The sequence below is a fragment of the Balaenoptera musculus genome, chromosome 2, assembly GCF_009873245.2.
Source record: "Balaenoptera musculus isolate JJ_BM4_2016_0621 chromosome 2, mBalMus1.pri.v3, whole genome shotgun sequence".
Lineage (NCBI taxonomy): Eukaryota > Metazoa > Chordata > Mammalia > Artiodactyla > Balaenopteridae > Balaenoptera > Balaenoptera musculus.
In genome coordinates this window covers 66,830,643-66,857,564 of record NC_045786.1, presented here as the reverse complement: position 1 = coordinate 66,857,564, position 26,922 = coordinate 66,830,643, and the positions used below count along the sequence as shown (strand labels likewise).

At 38.2% G+C, this 26,922-nt stretch overlaps 1 protein-coding gene across 1 annotated transcript; it reads left to right on the top strand.

Annotated features, from left to right (window-relative positions):
* Positions 1–11,214: 11,214 nt before the first annotated feature.
* Positions 11,215–16,636, top strand: C2H15orf61 (chromosome 2 C15orf61 homolog). Its single transcript, XM_036843599.1, has 2 exons — positions 11,215–11,679; positions 16,413–16,636. Exons 1-2 carry the CDS (start codon positions 11,334–11,336, stop codon positions 16,538–16,540), a joined length of 474 nt encoding a protein of 157 aa, XP_036699494.1. The 5' UTR covers positions 11,215–11,333; the 3' UTR covers positions 16,541–16,636.
* The last annotated feature ends 10,286 nt before the right edge of the window (positions 16,637–26,922 follow it).

Sequence of the window (26,922 nt, the reverse complement as noted above, 5' to 3'; positions counted from 1 at the left end):
TGCCTTATATTCCCATGGTAATTTATAGTTCACAAACTATTTTCATATATCATTTGGTCCTTACAATAAACTCAAGCGAACAGAGCAGAAACTCAGAGAGGTTACATAATTTCCCTAAAATCATAAAAAACAGTAATAGGGAGCCCAGATTCAAACGTAGGTCTATCTATATCTGCAGTCTGGGCTCCTCACTGTACCTCATCATCCCTAGTAGAAGCCTTCATTTTACAGATGAGTGATCCATGCTTAGAGAAGGGAGTAATGATATGCCCAGAGTCACAAAGCTTCTTCAAGAAAAAATACAGATAGAGTAGAACCCAGGACTCCTGACTCCCTGTCCAACGCTCTCTCAACTACATTCTCTCTCAACCACATGCTGGGTCAATAAATTAGAAAAAAAAAATCCTGAATTGCTGCATAGTTAAAATGGTGACCAATACACGCTGTTGCACTTCTCTTAAGATTACACAGTATATTTGCTTGGTGCTGCGAAGTGCCAACCCGATGACATTTGCAATCCTGAGCTTATTTGATGTGGTTGGGAAGCAAATGAGATTCCAGTGCCCCTGTTGCGCATAGGTGCTCAATGAGCATTTCCTGCATGGTGGGAAAGTGCCCTATATTTACAGTACTTGATCCAGTTTAACAGCAAGATCTAATGTTAAAATTAGCCTTGTAAAAGTTTTCACCCTAGTTCACACAAAAACAAGATTCTGAGATTATGACTAGCAATTTTTCATGATTTGATTTATCTGAATAAAACCTATAAGGTTTTGAACCATTAAACATTCGATTTAGAAAAAAAAAATCTCAGCATACAGAAGAATAAACTGAGAAATGGAACAGATTTGTTTCTTGCAATAATTATGAGCAATATCTCAAACTCAGCATCCTTAGACCATCGAGCTGTGTAGGATGAATGTGCTAATTAATCAATTACTACCCAACAATGTACCCTGTTTATTTACTGAAATGCACTAGAAACATGTGCAGAACTGGTAATTATTAATCATCTTCAGTAACAAATATGACTCAAGTTCACCTTCATATAATTAATAGAGCATGTAGTTAGCTTTAACATCTTGCTTTATTCGAAATAGCAAGAAGGAATAAAAAGAAAGAGCTGAACCACAGATGTGGTTCACTGAAGTGCTGGCTTGGACTAAATGTGCCTATTACCCACAGCAGCAGCATTTCTCATACCTGTCCAAACTATGGCCAGATTCACTCTCCATTAAAAACCCAGTTTTCAAAACTAAACTTTTTAATGTGAATAAAATTTTAGACCTATAAAAGCAGTCCAAAGAATTCCTACATACTCTTCATTCAGGTTCCCCGAATAAAATCCAAGTTTTAGAGCTTGATAACTTGCTTAGAGTTGGGATCTTTGTTGGTGGTACCCAAACTCCTTATTACTCCTTATTGCATGCCTTTCCGTTTTAAAGATAAAAGTACTTTCAATATGCATAGAAACAGTTGTTTTACAACAAATTTTGCAAGTGATTCCGTTGTGAAAAATCATTTTTTTTTTTGAGAGTCATCATGTATGCCCCCAAATTTCCCTTGAGCCAGACAGACTCCTGGGCTAGATGGGCCACAGTTTGGATCTAGAATGCTATTTCCTGTTTCCTTACTAATTGTGTAACATCTAAAGGATGTTAAATTGTGTCAGCAACTTTTACATTTGAGTCTAGCATCAGATGGCTCTTTTTAACTATGGTCAAACATGGGGTTTTGAGTCCTATCAATGCACTGGGTTGGCCAACATGTTCGTTTGGGTTTTTTTCATAAGATGGCTCTAGTAGCACCTTGTTGTCTTTAACTTCATTTGAAGCCATTTTGTTAGACTGTATTGTGACAGCTGTCATATCAGCATGCATTTAAAAACAACTTATCAGGGGCTTCCCTGGTGGCGCAGTGGTTGAGAATCTGCCTGCCAATGCAGGGGACACGGGTTCGAGCCCTGGTCTGGGAAGATCCCACATGCCGCGGAGCGACTAGGCCCGTGAGCCACAATTGCTGAGCCTGCGCGTCTGGAGCCTGTGCTCCGCAACAAGAGAGGCCGCGATAGTGAGAGGCCCGCGCACCGCGATGAAGAGTGGCCCCCACTTGCCGCAACTAGAGAAAGCCCTCGCACAGAAACGAAGACCCAACACAGCCATAAATAAATAAATTTAAAAAAAAAAAAAAAAAAAAAAGAAAAACAAAAAAAAAAAAAAAAAAAAAAAAAAACAACTTATCAAAATTGGTGAATTTGGGGGACTTCCCTGGTGGCACAGTGGTTAAGACTCCATGCTCCCAATGCAGGGGGCCTGGGTTTGATCCCTGGTCAGGGAACTAGATCCCACATGCATGCCACAACTAAGGAGCCCGCCTGCCGCAACTAAGGAGCCCGTGAGCCACAACTAAGGAGCCCGCCTGGTGCAACCAAATAAATAAATTAATTAGTTTTTTAAAAATTCATGAATTTTTGTGTAGCCATTTAAATATTGAAGATAGAAGAAAGAAAGCAACATTTTCAGCATATTATGCTTTACTATTTCAAGAAAGGTAAAATTGCAACTGAAACGCAAAAAAAGATTTGTGCAGTGTATGGAGAAGGAGAAGGTGCTGTGACTGATCGAACATGTCAAAAGTAGTTTGCCAAGTTTTGTGCTGGAGATTTCTCACTGGACAATGCTCCACGGTCGGGCGGTAGACCAGTTGAAGTTGATAGCGATCAAATTGAGACATTAATTGAGAACAATCAACGTTATACCATGCGGGAGATAGCGGACATACTCAAAATATCCAGATCAAGCGCTGAAAATCATTTGCACCAGCTTGGTTATGTTCATTGCTTTGATGTTTGGGTTCCACGTAAGTTAAGCAAAAAAAAACCTTCTTGACTGTATTTCTGCATGTGATTATCTACTTAAACGTAATGAAAACGTTCCATTTTTAAAACAAATTGTGATGGATGATGAAAAGTGGATACTGTACAATAATGTGGAAAGGAAGAGATTGTGGGGCAAGCGAGATGAACCACCACCAAACACACCAAACGCGGGTCTTCATCCAAGGAAGGTGATGTTATATGTATGTATGGTGGGATTGGAAGGGAGTCCTCTATTATGAGCTCCTTCCGGAAAACCAAACCATTCATTCCAACAAGTACTGCTCCCAATTAGACCAACTGAAATCAGCACTCAATGAAAAGCATCCAGAATAGTCAACAGAAAATGCATAATCTGCCATCAGGATAACGCAAGACCGCATGTTTCTTTGATGACCAGACAAAAACTGTTACAGCTTGGCTGGGAAGTTCTGATTCATCTGCCATATTCACCAGACACTGCACCTTCGGATTTCCATTTATTTCAGTCTTTACAAAATTCTCTTAATGGAAAAATTTTCAATTCCCTGGAAGACTGTAAAAGGCACCTGGAACAGTTCTTTGCTCAAAAAGATAAAAATTTTGGGGAAGATGGAATTATGAAGTTGCCTGAAAAATGCAGAAGGTAGTGGAACAAAAGGTTGATTACGTTGTTCAATAAAGTTCTTGGTGAAAACAAAAAATGTGTCTATTTTTACTTAAAAACCGAAGGCACTTTTTGGCCAGCCCAATAGGTTTGAATCCCAGCTCTACCACCTGCCTGCCCTGCAACTGGGGGCAGCTTATTTTAACCTCTGACTTCTGACACTCAGTTTCCTCAGCCTGAAGATGAGAAGAATGAAACCCTGCTCTGGAGTGTTGTTTCAATGAAACAATAGGTGGAAACTACCTAGCATGAAATTAATACTCAGTAACTGGTGAGTACTATTACGTTGACATTATTGCCCTCTGTGGCCACTTTTAGCTTAAGAAACTGAAATGTGCACAAGTATGCATACACAAATAAAAAAGTATTTCATACAATGGAAACTGCAAATGTAGATACACATTTTTGAAGTTTTCTCCTGAAGGGAAAAACTGGATAAAATTTAATGCTTTTGTACAGTAAACTAAAAAACTTTTCCCATCTGAAAATACCAGTGGAATGCCACTTCAAAAACCTAAACTGACAAATCATAAATCAGTGGGTGGACTACTGTATTTCTATTATAAAATGATTCAAGGCCCCTTTAAATGGAGAGCCCCCTTAGGGCATCTCAGTATTTGTTTATAGATCATTAACTACTTGACAGTGAGACTGGGGAGGGGGCATAAAGACTCACAGCTAAAGTGCTAAGAGTCACTGTCGGTTGAAGATCAGCAGCAAAGCCAAAATATCTTAGGAATTTGATATGAAAATATGATTTCTGCTACAAAAATGTTGTATGCTATTCATGAATGAATCTGTTAGTAAAACAAGGCTCACTTTATGAAGCTGAGACCATAATTATGACCCATATGACAAGGTGAATTTACTTGGCCATGTTTTCAAATGCTTCCCCAAACACTGACTACATATTATTAAGATTGTAACATTGAAAACATGCCCAGGAAATGGATTGTGTTATCTACCAGCATAAATCATTAGCTGGTTTCAAAAAGTCACAAATATGTCTCCTTGCTACTGGATTCTAGCATCCATGTCAGAATAGCATAGAAATGTTTCCTAATGAAAAGCTCACTGAAAGCTGGGAGGCCAGAATTTTGATTCTTGTTTCTGGTATATGATCTTGGATAAGTTTCTTTCCTATTCTGTAGTTTAATTTCTCCAACTATCGAAATTAAAATTAAAACCACTGACCCTGAGTATTATGATTTCCTTTCTCCAACATCCCTCAAACACACTAATTGTACTCACTTTACCCACTTTTTTCCCCACTTACTCAACAAATAGAGTACCTACCATATGCCAAGTTACTAGGTGCTGGGATCACAAAGGTTAATAAAACAGACATAAACCTCTGGCCTTAGAAAATTTACATTCCAGTGGCAGGGAGAACTTGAGAGTAGTTTAGACACAAGATGCTTCTGGATGAGATTTCTGCACCCACTTTGTTCACAATAAAATGTTTTACCAGAGTAATTCTTCTTGCCACTCTTTGTAACAGCAGCCCCAGCTGCCAGCCGACTGCTTGGGGGCTTTCAGAACATCAATCAGTTCCACAGAAGGACTCAAAAAGATCTAGATAAGAATACAGCAGTTCCTTCCTTTCCTAATGACTTCTGCCATATAACTCAGTACTTCTATGAGGATAATTTTGCATAAAGCCAATGTATATTGTCCTTGCCAGGGCACACACAAGGATACAGGAATGGAGCAGCAAGCACTGTTTGCCACTGATGGGAATAGGGAAAATGAAGGAGCATTCTCCCAGCTACAGGGAGAACTCATGCCACTTCCTCTGGTGCTGAGCTGGGCTTAGAGGGCACTGAGCCATTAAGCAGATTTGGGTTCCTAGGAGACTCAGGATGGTGGTTCTTTGAAGTATCTGGTTTTTTTTGTTTGTTTTGTTTTGTTTTTTTTAATTTTATTATTTATTTATTTATTTATTTTTGGCTGTGTTGGGTCTTCGTTTCTGTGCGAGGGCTTTCTTTAGTTGTGGCGAGTGGGGGCCACTCTTCATCGCGGTGCGTGGGCCTCTCACTATCTCGGCCTCTCTTGTTGCGGAGCACAGGCTCCAGACGCACAGGCTCAGTAATTGTGGCTCACGGAGCTAGTTGCTCCGCGGCATGTGGGATCCTCCCAGACCAGGGCTCGAACCTGTGTCCCCTGCATTGGCAGGCAGATTCTCAACCACTGCGCCACCAGGGAAGCCCGAAGTATCTGTTTTTAAGTTCCAAAACATGCTGGAATATGAATTGGGGCAGCAGCAACTCCATGGTCCTCCTTTTCTTGAACCAAAAATCCTAAAGCTTCAAACTGGAAATTGTAAATGAAATCCTAATTGTAAATATTTCTATCCCTTTTAAATAATTCCTTTATCTTTTACCAACATGCTGACATATGCACCTAGTATCTTGCCCTTAATTCTCCTTCTGAGAACAGCAGTGAATTAAAATCTACATGCCTACCCTATTTTATTTTAAATCATACTATTAGAAATATTTGAGCAAATCAGGATCTCACAGTAAGGTTGTAAAAACAACATGAGAAAAAAGATGCTATATATGTACAAGGTCATGTTTCAGTCATGTCCACTATATATGTTCTCTATACAATTTCTTAATAAATGTGAATAATAGGATGTGTTATTATGTAATACTACCTGCAGAACTCATTGTTTTTTTCAAACTTTTTATTGAAGTATAATATACATGCAGAAAAGGGCACATATCATATGTATTCAGTACTTTACAAACTGAATACACCCATTTAACTAGAATCTAGATCAAGAAAGAGAATAATCCATAGGTTCATCAATTATAACAAATGCACCACTCTGGTGGGGGATGCTGATAATGGGGGAGGCTATGCATGTGTGGGGCAGGGGATTTATGAGAAATATCTGTACCTTCCTCTTAATTTTGCTGTGAGTCTAAAACCACTCTTAAAAAATTGCTTTAAAAAAAAGAACTACAGAAATAAAAGAATGTTTTTAAAAAGAGAGAATAATCCCAGTCCCCCAGAAGTCACCTCATACTCCTCCTAGTAACTGCCTCTCCGCTCCAAGAGTGATCACTATCCCCCTTCTAACAGCATAGATGAGTTTAGGCCAGTTTCTATACTTTATGTAAATGAAATCGTACAGTACGTTCTTTAGTGTCTGCATTCGTCCACTCTTCCTCATGTTTGTGAGATCCATGCATGTTGTGTGTGACTGTAGAGCATTCTTTCTTGTTGCTGTGTAGTATTCCATTGTGTGAATACGCCACAATTTGTGTATCTGCTCTACTACTGCTAGGCATTTGAGTAATTTCCTGGTTAAGTATTACAAATATGAGTAGTGCTGCTATGAATATTCTAGTGCGTGTCTTTTGAAAAACATATGCACACAATTTCTGTTGGGAATTGCTAAGGACTGAATGTTTGTGTCCCCTCAAAATATGCTGAATATGCTGAAGCCCTAATACCCAAAGTGACTGTATTTGGAGATAGGGCCTCATGCAGGAGGAGGTGATAGGGGTTAAATGAAGTCCTAAAGGTGGGACTCATAATAGGGCTAGTGCCCTCATTAGAAAAGAAAGAGTCAGACACAGAGCTAGCTCTGTCTACCATGGGAGGATACAGCAAGAAGAAAATACAAGCCAAGAAGAGAACTCTCACCAGGAACCCAACTGGCTGGCACCTGATCTTGGACACCCTAGTCCCCAGGACTGTAAGAAATTTCTGTGGTTGGCTAAACCCAGTCTGTGGTATTTTGTTATGGCAGCCTGAGCACACTAATATAAATATATTCCTAGGAGTGGTATGGCTGGGTCATAAGGTATGCATGTATTCAGCTTTAATTTAAACTGCCAAAAAATTTTCCAAACTGGTTGCCAGCCATGCATAAAAGTTCTAACTGCTGCATATCCTCGCTAACGCTTAGTACTTTCTTTTCTACTTTAGCCACTCTAGTGGGTGTGTAATATATAAGGTAATATATATTTTAATTCCCATTTCTCATACGATTAGTGAAACGAAGCACTTTTTCACATTATTAAACATCTGGATGTTCTCCTTTGTGAAGAGTCCATTCAAATATTTTGTCCACCTTTCTATTGGATTGTCTTTCTTTAACGATTTGTTCTAGATACCAAATGCTTTGTCAGATATATGTATTACAGATACTTCTCCCACTCTTTGGATTACATTTTCACTCTCTTAATAGTGCCTTTTAATGAACAGAAAATTTTAATTTTAATATATTCCAAACTATCAACTTTGTAGAACTCATCTTTAACATGTTCTGAACATCTACAAGGTCCTAGGTGCCTTTAAACAAAACCAAAACAAATTCCCTTCTTTCTAGGAGCAGCATGATACACCCATGCAAATGTTAAAAGCTGTACACGGTAGCACTATTGATAGTTATTTTTAAGGGATTCCTTCTAAGGGATATGCCATTTCTCCATGCTTTGTGGAAAACTAAGTATTCGTGTATTTAATGCATTTAATTCTTAATTACTGGACACAATATTTTTGAACACTGACTCAGGCTTTTGAATGCCAACTTCTAAGCCCCTTCGTTTCATGACCATGAAGAATTAGAACTGAAAAGAAAATCAAGCATCTGATCTGAGTTGTAGGTTTTTTGAGAAATTATCTTATTTCAACTATGGAAGGAGTATCATATAATCTTAAAGTTAGAAGAGATATCTAGATGTCATGTTCTCCAGCTCTGTATCTTTAGGTTAGGGTAATATTTCATTCAAACACTCTTGAAAACCTGGGTGTGGTCCAACATCTATCAGAAATCTTTGGAAGAACTTCCTACCTTAGAGCAGAAAAGAGAGATAATCAAAGAGCCTTGGATTAGAGAAACCCTCATCACTGCTGAGGTTTTTCCAAGACAGCGTCTTCCAACAGAAATCCTTCAGCCTTTTCCCAAGCCTTCAGGAGACAACGCAGTGAAACCTATGTAAATATCTGGCTCTCTTTATCAGTAGTTTTTACATTACATGCTACAGAACCTAGGGCTTCTCAGACAGAATTCAGAGGTTCCCCACATGTTTGATTCAAATTTCATTTTTTTAAAAATAGATTTTTATATTGCCAAAAGAGAGATAATGTCCATTTTTTTTTAACATATTGCAAACTGCCCATGCATTAATTTGAGGTTAAGTCATTTCAGTGTAGATCTCAGAATTAATCTCCTCCTGCCATCTCTAACTGAAGCACATGCCCAAGATTTCAAGATGAATCATTTAAAAACCACCCTTGGGGCTTCCCTGGTGGCGCAGTGGTTGAGAGTCTGCCTGCCAATGCAGGGGACACGGGTTCGAGCCCTGGTCTGGGAAGATCCCACATGCCGCGGAGCAACTAAGCCCGTGAGCCACAATTACTGAGCCTGCGCGTCTGGAGCCTGTGCTCCGCAACAAGAGAGGCTGCGATAGTGAGAGGCCCGCGCACCGCGATGAAGAGTGGCCCCCGCTTGCCACAACTAGAGAAAGCCCTCGCACAGAAACGAAGACCCAACACAGCCATAAAAAAAAACAAAACAAACAAACAAAAAAAACCACTCTTATCTGTATCCACTTCTCCCAAGGGATCAGGATTTTCTTGATAGTATGCAACCAAAACAAAGGAATAAGAAATAAACTGTCCTGAGGCTGCTATAGCAGCAACTGTCATCAATAGCCCCCAACTTCAAAAATTTTTGAGCATGAAACAGCAGGATTGGGACTTCCCTGGTGGTCCAGTGGTAAAGAATCTGTCTTCCAATGCAGGGGACACGGGTTTGATCTCTGGTCGGGGAACTAAGATCCCACATGCCGCAGGGGCAACTAATACCGCACACCACAACTACTGAGCTCGCATGCCTCAATGAGACAGCCCGTGGGCCACAAACTACAGAGCCCATGTGCTCTGGAGCCCATGCGCCACAACTAGAGAGAGAAAACCCACATGGTCATAACTAGAGAGAAGCCCACGTGCCGCAACAACAAGATCCCGCATGCCTCAACAAAGATCCCGCAGGCCGCAACTAAGACCTGACGCAGCCAAAAAATTAAGAAAACAAAAATCAACTTAAAAAAAGATTAAAGAAAAACCAAACCAAGCAAACAAAAAAAGCCAGCAGGGTCAAAAGTCCAGTGGCATGGGGCCAGCCACGGCATCCCAACCATACTAATTCCTGTTGGTCTTACCTATGTCTTCGCCGGCCAGTCTCTCTTGATTCCTTCCCATTTCTAAGCTTGGTTCTGCAGACGTCCTATTTATTATTTTAGCTATCCAATTTCCTTCCAATAAATTCCTTTTCTGCTAAAAACAAAACAAGCAAAATAAAAACCCAAGACAACAACAAATTAGCCTCATTTTAAAAACTTACCTTTAATGTTAATTAAACTTACCTTTAATGTTAAAATTTTGCACTTATAAATGTTTAGTAATAAACATTTTATTATTTTTAATTAATTATTTTTTTTATTTTATTATTTTAGTAATAAAACACAAGTTTTCATAGGTTGGGGTTCTATGACAGATTTTGTTTGAAAAAGGACTCCAGTGCTTTTTAAAATTTAATTTGAAATCACAGTATTGAATCACCTCCCTGACTCTTGTCTTAGCCTCCCTTCAGCCATTTCTGTGCAAATCTAACTACATCGTGCTTCCCCCTAAAATCTTTCAAAATTTAATAGGGAATCCTATAAAGTTTAAATTATTTACATGACTACAAGGCCCCTGAAATGACTTAACCCTACAAGATTTGGCACATGGTTATGGGTGCTCAATCATTGCTTGTTGTAGGAATCAATAAAAATTAGAGAATGTAAGAGCTAGCTACACTATCCTACATTATCCTGCGCTATCCTACTCATATCCTACATGAGTCTTCAACAATAATAGTAACTGTTATACAGTGTTTACACGTAAGTATCTCATTTACATACAGTACTTTCCAGACACATCTTATTTATGTATGGTTTCTCCAAACATGAATTTAGGAATTGTAAGAGGAAATGCTTCTTTAGAAAGCAGATGTATGTAAGTTACTACCTCAAGAGGCTGCAATATTTGAGAAAAGGTTTTCCTAAAGTACGAGATTTGATAATGAATGACAGGATTATTACGGTTTAAAACTAAAAGACTCCTGGTCTGGCGTTCACCAGGCTCTTAGGAGGGAGGTGGTGGTGCACACTGCACAGAGAGACGTGGGACTTTCTAAGAAATAAACTTTTTCTGTTGAAATATCTGGGACTTATTCTAAACAACACAACAGCGGGGATCTGAATACAAAAGTGCTCCCCGACTTTACCAGCCACTGCAAATCTGGGGACTTGACTTTTAACTCGCTTCCCTGAGGACACCTTCTCAAGGGTTTCCTCAACACCACCAACCAAGGATTGCACTTGAGCCTGGGGCTTGGAAGGGAGATACGGGTGTAAGTTTTGCCACTCAGTAGGGTGGTTAAGTTATTTGTTTTAAAGCTTAATTTTCCTCATACCTAAACTGATAATACTCGCGAAGCCCGCCCTCAACCCTCCTCAGGGTTATTAATGCGTACACGAGATCCTCGGTCACGTTTTCACTACCTCCTCAGCGAGGGTGACCCTCACCGCCCGCCCGCGCCCCGCTCTACTCTCCCTAGGAAGCCGCGGGACTTCTGTGCGCACGCGCCGCCGCGCCCGGGGGGTCTCGCAGACTCGCGCGGCGCCCGTTGGGCGTCCCCGCCGCACGCCCGGGGAGCGAGCGAGCGCGCGCGCTCCTTCGGCCCCGCCCCCAGCGGCGCGCGCCCCTACGGCGGCCAGTGGGTGGGGGACGCGGGCAAAGCTGGTCATGGAGGCCGTGCGGAGGGCCCATGAGGCCGTGCTCTGGTTGCTGCTGTGCCGGCCCTGGGCCTCGGGCGCCGCCTCCCGCCCGAAGCCCCGCGCCTCGGAGGTGCTGACGCGCCACCTGGTGCAGCGGCGCCTGCCGCACTGGACCTCTTTCTGCGTGCCCTACAGCGCCGTCCGCAACGACCAGTTCGGCCTCTCGCACTTCAACTGGCCCGTGCAGGGCGCCAACTACCACGTCCTGCGCACCGGCTGCTTCCCCTTCATCAAGTACCACTGCTCCAAGGCCCCCTGGCACGACCTGGCCCGGCAGGACCAGTTCTTCACGGCGCTCAAGGTCATCAACCTCGGTGAGTGGCCCGGGCCGGTGAAGCACGTCCCGTCGACGATGGCCCCACTGTTTGCAAAGCACGCTGACAAACGCTCTGGCTCCGAGGCCGAGCCCCCGGCCCTAGGTCAAACCGCGCCAGCCCTGGGAGCCCTACCTCGGCCCCGCGCAGGTTCGCCCGGGCGCACGCGCTCGCCACGCTTCGCCCAGTGCTGGGGCGTTACCCAGACGCTGCCTCTGCGTCCCACCCACTCTGCAGCCTTCCAGATCCGGCCCTGGCCCTGGGCTTCTGTGTTCCTCTGCCCGGCAGGTGCTTGTCAGGGCTAAGTTGTTGCTCCTGAATCGTCCCCCGGAAAGTGGGGCTTATCGACAGGCCTGTACTTAGGGACCACGCTGCATCACCCCGGGGAGAGAGCATTCCATCCTCACTACCCTGCAGCTCTTAACTAGAAGGACCCCTATATTGGGCAGTGAGAAGGAGGGTGTAGGCCGCTGGAAAGTGGCTCTTAAGTTTTAAAAAAATGCCTAATTGCATGGCAGGATTCGTTCCCATGAACACCACTTTGTGGGTGCGTTCATATTATAAAAACTGGAACTACTTTTTTAAAGTTTCTTTGTTCTCTTTATATGAAACCCCAGCAAGTTTGTTTTACTAAAAGCACTAAAGGTTTTCACCAGTGATGTTAGCTTCTTCAGATGCTAGGCCTAAAAGATATTTAAAAGACTATCTCTTTAATATTGGTATGTTTTCATGGAATATTCTAACTCTGAGAGTGTTAACTCTTGCTGGATGTTTATTATCTTTTGGTTAATGACGGAAGGGGCGTGAACGTTGACATGAGTGCATCTTTTATATTTTCTAGGTCAGTGAAAAATAGGCCTCAGGATGTTTGGAACCTATTAATATAGCTGATATCAAATTAATCCATATTTCAGTAATTCAGAATCTAGATGTGCAAGCTGACCCACGTTACCCAATCAGTTTTTTGAACCAGAATTAAAGCTAAACGCCTATGCAGCTGCACTATTCCTATATAGTCTGATAGTTTCTTAAATTTAAATATGGTAGGTGTATTTTTGCTTATAATAACTCCCATATGTCAGTCATGGGATTTTGGAGCCATTGCTCCACTGGGACTGTCTTGGGTTCAGTCCATTAAGGAGAAGATTATTCAACAATGTGTAATCCTTTAAAAATATGTCTTATTATTTGACTGATAAACTATATAGAGCATGCCTACTAATTTTGAGGTTGATGCAAAGAAGTTGAGTGTAGTGACTCAGAAAATTCAATTCAAAATTATTTGGAGAGACTGGAGTGATGACTAGATTCAAGAAGAATATGTTTATTTTAGCATTTTCAGAATCAAAAAAAATCATTCTTCCCAAATGTAGTAATAGGTTAGGAAAAGCATAACTGGAGGGTTATAGGTAAACCATGAGCCCAACGCCTTTTTTTAAAAAGTTTTCACCATTTAAAACCTAACACTTTAAGAACAGCTTAATGATTAGGGGCTTCTCTTTTTAGGTAGAAAGAAATCCAAAGAAAAATAGGATGCCCAGAACATTCTCACACAGAAAAGTAGTAAAACCTTTTGAAGAAAGAAACAACAGCTGTAGTTTTTTTTTAATGTGGAAGAGAAAGATGAATAGTGATTTAATGGTGTTTATGGTCTTTGGAAAATTCTAAAAATTCTAAAAATTCTGTTTAAAAGAGAATAAGAGTTTTAAGTTAAACAAAAAGGAAAACTTTATGCTCAAGCATGCTTGAATACAAATTGGCTTATACTAATAAAGGGAATTTTTTTTTCTGGACTTTTTATTTTAAGAGTATTCACCAATTTGATAATGTTAATTTTGTATTTTTGTCTTAGGGTAGGGAATTAGATAATAGGATTTTTTTCCTATTCTGTGTTGTGCAGTTGCCCCTCTGGATCATCAAGTACATATTCTATTTAAAAATACTTAGAATTTTATTCCTCTTCTTCCCTTTCAAATAGTAATTATCAAAGTCATTCATTTTTCCATTTTGTAAATAATAAAGATTTCTCTTTTACCCATTTGTTCCCTTTCTCTTTTACCCATTTGTTCCCTTTCTCCTCTGCCTTCCTTTCAATGGAAGCTGACATTTTACTGATGGTTTACCAGTCTGGGTATCCTGCTGGGAAGTAGATTGAGATTTAAGAAAAGCAGTTTACCATTGGAATGAATGGGTAATTGGAGACTTGCTACAAAGTTCTAATTTTTTTAAAGTGCTTAATTTGACAGTGGTTTACCTACTGTTCAGCTGACTCAAAATGAATTATTGTGCAAAGAACTGACTTTTACATTCATTTTGATGTTATGATATGTTTCAGACAGTCTGGAAAAAATTTAATTTTTCACCAAACCTTACAGACTTTACAGCATTTGTGCTGTAGAGAAAATTATGGGGTTCTTTAGTGTGTAAATTATGTATGTGGCTAATCTTCCCATTTAGTGTATTAGCCTGACTGCATTAAATAAGTAGACTGCAGGATAAAAAAAAAAAATTAGAGAATTTCTGACTCCTACATTACATCTCTACCCCCTATCAAATAGCATGAATGATAGTGGTTCCTAGTTGTTTCTTAATAAGAGATAATGTAGTTATTAAATTAGTAATCCTTGATCAGTCCTCCATTTTAGCTGAAAAAATATTGACCATTTGTGTGATTTTTTTTTTAAAGTATCAGTATTTTAACCGAAAACTGTGATAAGTACTGTAAAACAAAACTTTCAGTGTCATCAGCCATTTCTTAACTGTAAGTCCTTAGCATTGGTTTAAAAGTCATATTTTATGTGTTTTACTATCAGTATATTTGGAAAATTAATAATTATTTCTAAAGCCTGTTTTTCTTTCTCACTCCATTTTCAGCTTTTGAAGTTGTGATACCATATTTTAAATTTATTTTTTACTTCAGCTGCTCCCTCTACTCCACTCGCTTCTGCCTGCCCTGTTCTTGTTCTCTTGTCCACTCCCCCACTCCACACCACTACTTGCCTTTTTTTTTTCTTTTTGGTTGAATGATTTATAAATAGCTTTATGATGCTAGTTTTTGTGAATTTTCTGTGACGTTCCCTTGAGGCATTTAGAGATTTTGGGGGAGGTATTACCAAGGCAAAGAAGGCAATATACTATGAAAAGTTTCATAGGGATTCCAGGGAACCCTGTGATAGTAACAAGCTGTGACCCAGTATATTCCTAAAGATAGAGAGGTGCCGGTCTGAATGGGCATTTTTGCCTCTCTCATTGCCAACTAGTGATGCTTCTCCTGATTAATCTTTGGCATCACAGTGGCTGGAATGCAGCTTCAGGGAATAAGCACAAAGTAGTCCAATGAACTTATACACTCAAAAAGAACATAACACAGCAAATACACTCTTGCAGAAAAGTAAGAAAAAAATTTAACAATATGATTAGTCCTGAGCATGTGTTGATTTCCCTATTATCTAGAAAAAAAGTGATTTTCCAAATGTACAGCTCTTCTTTTAAATTGTTATTTTCTGTCCAACTCATACCCAGGAACAATAAAATTAATATTTGTGCACACTATACAATATTTGTTATTGATTCATGTGCCTGTGGTTTTATACATGTTTTTAATATGTTAATAATAGTCATGGATTTTAAATAAGTGCCTTACAAAAAATAGGAATTGTGAAAGTTTGCTTTGTGTCCAGCTTAGTGTCATGTGCATATGAGTGCTTAATCCATATCTCTGGCTAGTATATATTTAGTTTCATGTATCACAAATGGCAACTAATCACAAATGGAAATATTCCAAAGAAGAAATATGTTATTGCAGTCTACTATATACCTATTTCAAATAGGTTGAAGCAAGATTTTCAAATCAGTTGTAAAAATATTAATGGGATTGTTTCTTTCTCATGTTTGTTATTATACTAAAATCTTCCTTAGAGTTAGGTTTTGCCTTAGATTTTGAAGACAGCTTTTTGACCCAGTTTCTTTTAAGTTGTACAAGAAATTATTTTAGCCATCGGTATTACTGTCCAACTTAAAGCACAATAAAGATGACCTAGTAATTTAAGCTCAAGGCCAATAATCAGGAGCATCTACAACTAAATTAATGACACTTCTTTGTTTGATTATTTGTGAAAAGAATATAGAATTACTTCATAATTATTTGGAGGTAATGAATTAATGTTTGTAAAGTACTTTGGGTTTTTAAATTTATTTATTTATTTATTTTTGGCTGTGTTGGGTCTTCGTTTCTGTGCGAGGACTTTCTCTAGTTGCGGCAAGCGGGGGCCACTCTTCATCGCGGTGCACGGGCCTCTCACTGTCGCGGCCTCTCTTGTTGCGGAGCACAGGCTCCAGATGCGCAGGCTCAGTAGTTGTGGCTCACAAGCCTAGTCGCTCCACGGCATGTGGGATCTTCCCAGACCAGGGCTCGAACCCGTGTCCACTGCATTGGCAGGCAGATTCTCAACCACTGCGCCACCAGGGAAGCCCAGGTACTTTGAATTACAGTTTACATCAGCCTTATCTATAGTTTTTAAAATCTCTAGGCTTACACAATTATTACTATGTTCCACAAACATAGATGAAATTGACCTCTTAGGCTGAGTCAGTGTTTACTCATATTTTTGTAACTTTATAATTTCTTGATGTTGCTGAAGAGTGCTATGTGATTTATACCATGACAAATATATGAGTACATACATGATTAATAGGTATTGATTTCACAAGTAACATATTCATTTGTTTTCTAGGTATTCCAACTTTATTATATGGACTTGGCTCCTGGTTTTTTGCTAGAGTCACAGAGACTGTGCACACCAGTTATGGACCAATAACAGTTTATTTTCTAAATAAAGAAGATGAAGGTGCCATGTACTGAAAGTGTGCATTGGAGGACGAAAATACCAGTCGATTTTCTCATGTGTATGTGCAATATTTATTTTTGATTCCTTAAAATAAAACTTTGCAAACACCTTTTTCTTTCTACGGTGTCTGGTTCTTTAAGATGAATCATTGCCCTCAAGAGGCAAAGCTTTTCATATTAATACATTGTTATATATTGCATACTCTGTTTAGCCAATGGGAGCTACAAACGCATAATGCTTATACCAATTTTTTCCTATAACTAGGTTAAACAAGAGATAAAAAATGATTGTAACTTATAGATTCTGTAGTTATGTATTAACAATTTAAATCAACTCTTTGAAAATATAGATACCCCACAAAGAAGGAAGGGGAAAAAAATCTTTAACATTGGGAAAAGAAGTAGAGAATTTTAGGATATATGATAAAAATAATATAATATCATTGGCAAATCCAAAGTTGATGAGAATTCTAACTGCAATCTGAAATTTAAACCATTCAACTGTCAGGATTTTAAATGGAAATGTATTACAGCCCTTGTGCCATTTACCTGTATGAGAGGTGTGGGTGTAATGTTGAAACTTCTTATTACCTAAAGAATCCAATACCATACTACTTTTTTAAAAATGTAATAACAACTCCAGGTAATGTAAATGCAGCAAGAAGAATGCAATTAAGACTTATTAAAAGTTAAAATAGCATGCCGATAAAGCTGTAAGAACAATTAAAATCTAGAAAGACCCAGAAAAAATAAATTTGGTAACTGTTTAAAAAAGCAACTAGCTGAAATGGTACGTATCCATAGACTTATTGGCAATGGGAAGTGGGCTGAAATTTTAAAGACCTGATGGCGGTTTTGCATTAGAATTTTATTAGGTTAATTGCATTTTTGAAAGCAAAGTCGTTAAAAAAAATTTATCCTTGGGGGTAGTTACAGAATACCCAGACGAATGGTAAATTTCAGAAATTTGGAGTAATTCAGGGAGAGCTAAGTAGAACTCTTTAATTTCTAAACCAATGGGTGTTTTAAGATTTATGATCTCTCCCATAATTACAAACATGCATTATATATCATTTTATGTTAATGTGTTGCTGATGCTCTGCAACGTTTACACAGTTTTGTAGCAAAATATTTTATAGAATTCAATCTAACCAACATTTGGGTGCCTACTTCTGGCAAATCAGTAGGGAAAGTGAGTGGAAGTGATTGAGGTGAAAGCACTGGAATAATGAAGTGACACAAACTGGCTTCGTTAAAGGTAGTCATTTTAAGTGAGCTACAGAGAGTGAACTGTTCTTCAAACATTTGTAGTGTTCACTTGTCTAACAGCAATTCTAAATAACCTTTTAATCAAAGAAGTACTTATGCCAATATATTTAGTCCAGAAGAATATACTTGACACTAGTTAAATGAATGGCTTACACAAAGGAGATAGTGTTACATTAAGCTTCATTAATAATAAAACTGACTATTAGCATTTTGCAAGGAAGGCTAGAACTGATTTCCTCTGTAATGGGCAAAGTTAAATAACTATAGCTCATAAGTTTTAAGTCAAATACTGCTCATTCATTGCTCCTGATCTTGTCAATACTTGCTGTAAAGGTTTGGTCCCAACACAAGGCTGATAAAATGGCTTTTATCAGACCATAAATACAGCTTTTCAGTAGAGTTGCACTTCTTTTCACACTGGCCTGTTTGATTTCTGATAATTTGTACTGCTGACTGTGCTTACCTGTTTTTCAATAGCTACAATCGGAGTGACTTCTTGTCCATATGGTGATAGGTAAGTCTCCTTGGAGAACATCTTTGACAAACTACCCTATTGATCTCTGTAATTCTCTGCTGCTTGCAGCATTAAATAGAGCCTTGATTTCTTGTCTGATGTGCTCACTGTGTAACAATTAAGCAAATGTAATATTTTCTTGTATTACATGAAAATCAATAGACCTCTTGCTCTCATGAAGTTGATCATGGTAAAGGAAGAACTCAACAATGGCTAAGGGCATGGTTCAAATATTTAAAATATCGTTCCTTGGATTTATGAAGTCTTGTAGTGAACCGTTTAGTCTGAAAAAATTATTCTCATTGAACAGCAATGGTTTAAGTTTTTTCTTTAAAGTTGGATACTACATCAAAGTATTGTGGCCTAAAAAGGATAAAATATAAATGCTGGAGGCAGGAGATTGATTCTATTTTTAGCAACAGTGCTATCTTACTTTTTGACCTCAGGCTAATAACTACTCCTTTGTATCTTAGTTTTTTCCACCTGTAATCTAAGAAGGACAAAACAAGAAACCTTTCTGCCTTAAAATGTATCATGAATGTGCTTGTAAGCAAATGTCAGTTTTACATTAATTTCAGAAAAGCTGGTTTTGTAATCCTTATTCTTGTGTTCCATATATATTTAAGTTTAAAATACTTCATCAATAAAAGGATTTTTTAAATAAGTGAGAGGAAGGAAGGAGGAGACACATTGAAGGCAGTTTGTGCGAGTGTGTCTGTGCGCCTGCAGGTTATGCCTGAGATGGCAAGCCGGGTTCCTAGTGGACCCTGCCCTTCTGGATAGCAGGAGTTTTCTTAGTTGATGAAACAGACAGCTTTTCTGCCTATACTTCTTTAATGGGATTTTTAGTCTTTAAAATAATCCAGGCAAAACTATTTTTTGAATGAAGATGAAGTTTTATTTTAGTTTAAAATCTTGGATCTCTTCTATTGTTATTTCTATACAAATCAATTATCAAGTGTTGGAAGAAGTTTCTAGTCAAAATTCGTAGTTCCTGTATAAGTTGTGAACCACCATAAAGATGCAGTAACAGAGTTGGGAGCAAGAAAGAGGTTGCTAATTAAAAAAAAAAAAAATCCCTAGTTTCTCAGTGCTAATGTCTTAACATACCAAATTGTACAAATAGTTATAAGTTCGTTCATCATACATATTTGGTCACTAATATTTTGCTTATTGTTGACCAGTAAAAATGGAAACACTTTTAATTTTAAAAGCCATATGTATTTCTTTTAAAATGTACATTTTATTTTGTGTCATTATATTTATATTCACTCAAAATTATAATCACAGATCATCTATAATTCTTCACAAAATATCTCTTAATTCTATTAAAGAATGAATGTTGTTTGAATGAGTGGAGTGACCTAAAGACAAGGATCTGGGTTTCATTTCATTTAAAAGCTAATGCAGATAACAGAAACCTTATCCTAAAGCTAGTGGATCGGGTGTCTAATTTTTTTCAGCACTTACCATTCAGACAGTAATGACGTTTGGGGGCATCTTAACCTAAACAAGTACTTAGCATTACATCTCACCTGGGTCAACAGTCTAGGGTATCAGAGTTAAACTGTGTTACTGTAAATTAATGGAAAATGTAACTGCACTTTGCTGAAAGATCAATGTCCAATAAAGGCTGCACAATCAAATCTTGTTGCAATGATTGAGGTCTTTAATTGCCTTTCAAAGATAAGGTGGTAATCAACACAGCTTTAACTGATCTTTTTTACTAGTTCAATTACATGCTAATGACTAGTGCCAAGTCAGAATCTTTAACTACTTATACTTATTAAATCTTACGTTAGTAATGAAAAATTACTTTAGCTTACACAATCGATAGAACACACATCTTAATTACTATATTTCACTTTTATACCATTTTATGTGCTTAACAAATGTTTCACAAGAGCTTTCCCAACAATAAGAAGTGTTATTAGTAGTGACCACAGTCCACAGAGTATTTTTCTAATATAAATTGGAGATCAGATGTTGAGAAAAAAAATTCTTTAAATGAAGATGTGGATAAAATAGTTTCCAATGACACAAGCTTGGCCATCCAGCAACTTCTCAGACCTGTTTTGCTAATTGAGACTACGTTTAATACAACTCTAGGTGCGCGGGCTTCAGTAGGTGTGGCGCACAGGCTCAGTAGTTGTGGTGCACAGGCTTAGTTGCTCCGCAGCACGTAGGATCTTCCCGGACCAGGGATCGCACCCATGTCCCCTGCATTGGCAGGCGGATTCTTAACCACTGCGCCACCAGGAAAGTCCCTAGTAAGTGTATTTCTAAGTTCAGCTAGCTTTCTAGTAAAGAAACTGTGATTTCACATACTGCCTACTGTAAAAATCTCCTATTTGGGGAAAGGATAAATGTTAGAAAAGGCAAATGACAAAAAAAATAATAAGTTGGACATCATCAAAATTAAAAACTTTTGTGTTTTAAAGGACACTATCAAGAAAATAAAAGACAACTGACAGAATGGGAGAAAATATTTGCAAATCATATGTATGATAAAGGGACTTACAGCCAGAATATATAAAGAACTCTTCTAACTCAGCCCAATTGAAAAATAGATTTGGACAGACATTTCTCCAAAGAAATTATACAAATAGCTACTAAACACATGAAAGGCGTTTAACATTAACTATTAGGGAAATGCAAATCAAACCACAACGAGATACCACTTCATACCCAATAGGATGGCTATAATCAAAAAGACATAATAACAAGTGTTCGCATGAAATATGGAGAAGTTGGAACCCTCATACATTGCTAGTGGGAATGTAAAATAGTGCAGCCACTTGGGAAAAGTTTGGCCGTTCCACAAAATATCAAACATGGAGTTACCATATTACCCAGCAATTCTGTTCCTGGGATACATACCCTAGAGAATTGAAAATATGTTCACACAAAAACTTGTACACAAGTGTGCATAGCATTATTCATTCTAGCAAAGAAGTGGAAACCACTCAAATATCAACTGATGAATGGAAAAAAATAAAATGTGGGGCTTCCCTGGTGGCGCAGTGGTTGAGAATCTGCCTGCCAATGCAGGGGACACGGGTTCGAGCCCTGGTCTGGGAAGATCCCACATGCCGCGGAGCAACTGGGCCCGTGAGCCACAATTACTGAGCCTGCGCGTCTGGAGCCTGTGCTCTGCAACAAGAGAGGCCGCGATGGTGAGAGGCCTGCGCACCACGATGAAGAGTGGCCCCCACTTGCCACAACTAGAGAAAGCCCTCGCACAGAAACGAAGACCCAACACAGCCATAAATAAAATAAATAAAATTTAAAAAAAAAAAGGAAAAGAAAAAAAGAAAATGCTCCCTATTTCACTTACAAAAAATTTAAAAAAATAAAAAATAAAATGTGGCATATTCACACAACAGAATATTATTCAACCAAAAAAAGGAAAGAATTATTGATCCATGCTACAGCATTGACAAAGCTTTCTTGAAAACATTACACTAAGTGAAAAAAGCCCATCATAAAAGCCCATACATTGTGTGATTCCATTTATATGAAATGTCCAGAATAGGCAAATCTATAGAGACAGAAAGTGGATTAGTGATTGCCTAGGACTGGGGAGGTTGGTAGGAAATGGGGAGTGACTGTTAATGGGCACGGGGATTCTTTTAAAGTTTTTTTTTTTTTTTTTTTTTTTTTAATATTTTATTTATTTATTTATTTATTTTTGGCTGTGTTGGGTCTTCGTTTCTGTGCGAGGGCTTTCTCCAGTTGCGGCAAGTGGGGGCCACTCTTCATCGCGGTGCGCGGGCCTCTCACTATCGCGGCCTCTCTTGTTGCGGAGCACAGGCTCCAGACGCGCAGGCTCAGTAATTGTGGCTCACGGGCCCAGTCGCTCCGCGGCATGTGGGATCTTCCCAGACCAGGGCTCGAACCCGTGTCCCCTGCATTGGCAGGCAGATTCTCAACCACTGTGCCACCAGGGAAGCCCAGCACGGGGATTCTTTTGGGGGTGATGAAACTGTTCCAAAATTGATTGTGGTGATGGTTGCACAATTCTGTGACTATACTCAAAACATTGAATTGTACACTTTAAATGGAAGAACTGTATGGCATGTGAATTATCTTTCAATAAAGCTGTTAAAAAACTAGTAAAGGGGGGAGGGGAAATGGGCAGTTAGTGTTTAATAGGTATAGAGTCTCAATTGCGTAAGATAAAAAGAGTTCTGGAGATAAATGGTATTGATGGTTGCACAGTAATGTGAATGTACTTAATAACACTAAACTGAACACTTAAAAATGGTTAACATGATAATTTCTGTGTGATGTGTATTTCACCATAAATAAAAATAAATTTTAAAAATTAGTAAAGGATTCGTTATTACTATGATAAAATATAACTGCATAATTTCTATAGAAAATAACTGTGTTTAGAAAAATGTTAGAAATTAAAAGAGGTAAAACATTAACATCATTTTATATGTTGTATTCTTGGAATTTTAAAAATTTTAGTATGAAACCTAGTTTTTATTTTTTTAACAACTTTATTGGAGTATAATTGCTTTACAATGGTGTGTTAGTTTCTGCTTTGTAACGAAGTGAATCAGCTATACATATACATATATCCCCATATCTCCTCCCTCTTGTGGCTCCCTCCCATCCTCCCTATCCCACCCCTCTAGGTGGTCACAAAGCACCGAGCTGATCTCCCTGCGCTATGAGGCTGCTTCCCACTAGCTATCTAGTTTACATTTGGTAGTGTATGTATGTCCATGCCACTCTCTCACTTTGTCCCAGCTTACACTTCCCCCTCCCCCATGTCCTCATGTCCATTCTCTACGTCTGCGTCTTTATTCCTGTCCTGGCCCTAGGTTCTTCAGAACCTTTCTTCTTTTTTTTTTTTTTTTTAATTTATTTATTATTATTTATTTATTATTTATTTTTGGCTGTGTTGGGTCTTCGTTTCTGTGCGAGGGCTTTCTCTAGTTGCGGCAAGCGGGGGCCACTCTTCATCATGGTGCGCGGGCCTCTCACTATCGCGGCCTCTCTTGTTGCGGAGCACAGGCTCCAGACGCGCAGGCTCAGTAGTTGTGGTTCACGGGCCTAGTTGCTCCGCGGCATGTGGGATCTTCCCAGACCAGGGCTCGAACCCGTGTCCCCTGCATTGGCAGGCAGATTCTCAACCACTGCGCCACCAGGGAAGCCCCCCCCTTTTTTTTTTTTTTTTTTTTTTTTTTTTTTAGGTTCCATATATATGTGTTAGCATACGGTATTTGTTTTTCTCTTTCTGACTTACTTCGCTTTGTATGACAGTCTCTAGGTCCATCCACCTCACTACTAATAACTCAACTTCGTGAAACCTAGTTTGAATTAAATAGATGAAATCTCATTTGGGATCACTTTTAGTAGCATTAAGAAAAGGGTATACTTGGTTTGAGATACTTTAAGACCAGGGACTGCCCTGGCAGTCCAGTGGTTAAGATTCCGTGCTTCCACTGCAGGGGGCATGGGCTCATCCCTGGTCGGGGAACCAAGATCCTGCATGCCGCGAGGCATGGCCAAAAATTTTTTTTAATTTTAAAAATTTTTAAAAAGATAAGACCAAAGAAAAGTATGTAAAATGTTAGTAAATGAAAATATCCTCTTTTAGATCCTAGTTGCTAGATAAAGAATATCAGCTACTACTAGAATGAGGTTTTATATAGTATTGCTATAGCTATTTTAGTTGCACTTATATCATTTTAAATACAGTTTATGAACATTGTACTACTCCATTATATTATAAATTTATCTTCAGTAATATTTATAGTATCAATTTAAACGCTGTAAAACTTCATGAAAAGTAGCTTAAACAAGGATTTTGATAAACAAAAGCTTTCAGTTTTTAAAAGCAAATCATGTACTTCTTAAGGAAGATTTGAAGTTTTTTGTTGTTGTTGATAGAATTATGAACCTTATAAACTTGGTATTTTTTAGTTAACCTAAATACATAAATCTATTCGAATTCATCTTATGAAAAGAGATATGTCATTAGATATATGATCATTATATGCTTTAGTGATTCATGGACCTTGTTACATACATTCTTTGTAATGTATGAATTATTTAGTAAGAAAAATCACAATAATTTTGTTGTTACTCAAAAATTTATGGGTTGGCAGAAACAATTATGCAGCCCCTGAAGCTGGTATGTTAAGGTAACATCATTAACGCTACATAGTATGATGTTTTTGGTAGTTATTTGACATAACCTTTACTGCTTCTGCTAGAATATATCAGTAATTTTATAACAAGCTGTCTGTAAGCAGAATATTGAATTTATTAACCACAAAGTGATTCATTTTACTCTATTTTCATATAAGTGCATAACTTAAAATCAGATCTAAAAAGTTGTCTACCCTAACCCTAAAGGAAAAATAAAAATGTACAAAATAAAAATCCGTACTCTAATAAATAGATGTGAACTTAAAACTCCATTTAAGGAAAATGGATATTTTTATTTCAAAAAATGTATATGTTTATGAATTGGATTAAAATAATTCATAAAAGTAGGAGATTAGGGCTTCCCTGGTGGCACAGTGGTTAAGAATCCGCCTGCCAATGCAGGAGACATGGGTTTGATCCCTGGCCCGGGAAGATCCCACATGCCGCGGAGCAACTAAGCCTGTGCGCCACAACTACTGAGCCTGCGCTCTAGAGCCCGTGCTCTGCAACAGGAGAAGCCACGACAATGAGAGGCCCGCGCGCCACAACAAAGAGTAGCCCCCGCTTGCCTCATCTAGAGAAAGCCCATGTGCAGCAAGGAAGACCCAACACAGCCAAAAACAAAAACGAAAAAAAAAAAAAAGTAGATTATCTTGCAACCTTTCTTTACACATAGTATTAAGGCTCTGACTGTGAGATAAAGTCAAAATTTTAGTTTCTTATGCTTTCAAATATCCAAATTTTATAAAATGAAGGGACCAAGAATTTCAAGGTTTGAATTAAAATCTAAATAGTGTCACTTACTTTTAGATTGCATTAAAAATCAACAGTCATTCATTCATCCTACATACATCCATCATACAAATCTTTTGCATTGACCATGTTGAAGGCAAATTTTATTCAATACTAATTTTACCTGTCAACAAAATCTAGTAGTTCTGAATCTATATACAGGGTCCATTCAAGCCATACTGAAAGACTACTTCTGTACACAGCTGGAAGAGAACAATGTGTTACTAATTTTTGTGTTTCCAGTATTTGTCATATAATGAAGGCTCTATGTCAAATGAACATGTGATGATTCAAAATTAAAAAGAATACTTGCCTTCATTTTTAAGAGCTTTAAGATACGGATACTTTAATTGGAAATCATATGGATTCTTTACAAGAACAGCAACAAATTTTGAAATACTATCTCAGGTGTAATGAACAAACTTACACTGTTCCATGCCTTCTGAAAAATAAAATATTGGAATCTTGTTGCATTATCCTTTTGAGGCATCTCAAAAGGTGCCATCTATTTTCTCATACAGGAATTTTACTATTTTAAAGTCAAACAGAATGATGTGTAGAAGTATGTGAAATGAAACATTAATCAGAAACTACTAGGATGAGTTAGACTTACTCTTTTTAAACAGAACTAGAAATAGTGTGTTGGTAACAAGGAGACAAGAAGAATATTTTAATTGATTTGGCAAAAAATGGAATGGGGTGCCTCTTGAGGAAGTGAGTCCTGTTATTGCAGATGTTCAGAGAGGCTGTATGACAATTCCTTAGGTAAATGTCTTGAATGTCACATCTTGAATTGGGCAGAAGATTAGATTGGTGATTTTGTAAGTTTCCTTTAACTCTGAAATTTTATTATCATTCTTTCATGGCTGTGTCTGATTTAGCTTGATGTTTATTGCTGTTCCACTATGTGTGTAATACAAAGAACCTTGTTTTGGAGATGAAAAATATGGTTTAAGTCTTGCTATACCATTACTGGTTGAAAATAATTGAGAAAAATTAGAGCCTTCTTAGTGTCTCCATATATACAATAAGGAGTTTATCTAACACTTACATATTGTTTCTTTGTGTCAGGTCCTAGACTAAGCACTTTACACATATTAGCTCCCTTAATCCTATTTTTATTCCCATTTTTTAAGCTGTGGAAACCAAGAAGTCTTGCTCAATGTCACACATGGTGAGTGTTATTCCAGTCCCTGTAACCTGTCTACAGAGTCCAAATTCTTAACCATTACTCTATACTTCCCTACGATGCACAGGATAACGAAGGGAGACGTGCTTTGCAAGCTCTAAAGCCCCACAAAAATGTGAGATATAGTTTGTTGGTTAATATAAAGAAAAGAATATAGATATGTTTAAACCATCAAAAAAGGGAAATAAAGCTTAAGTGATTTGTAGGAACACCAGCCTACTCTACCTGAGGGAAAATGTATTACGTAGAAATTAAATCCAATGACATCATAAATTAATAAATTAATTCATGTTACAGCATCTAAAATCCATAGTACATACTTGGCACTCTATGAATATCTGTTGAACTATTGTTTCTGCTTCTGCATGAGTACTGGAATCGCTCCCACTGTTCTTTTCCATTCCTGCCACAACACAAAAGAGCAGACTTTCCCATCACACTTTCAAGGGTTTGTCTCTTACCACT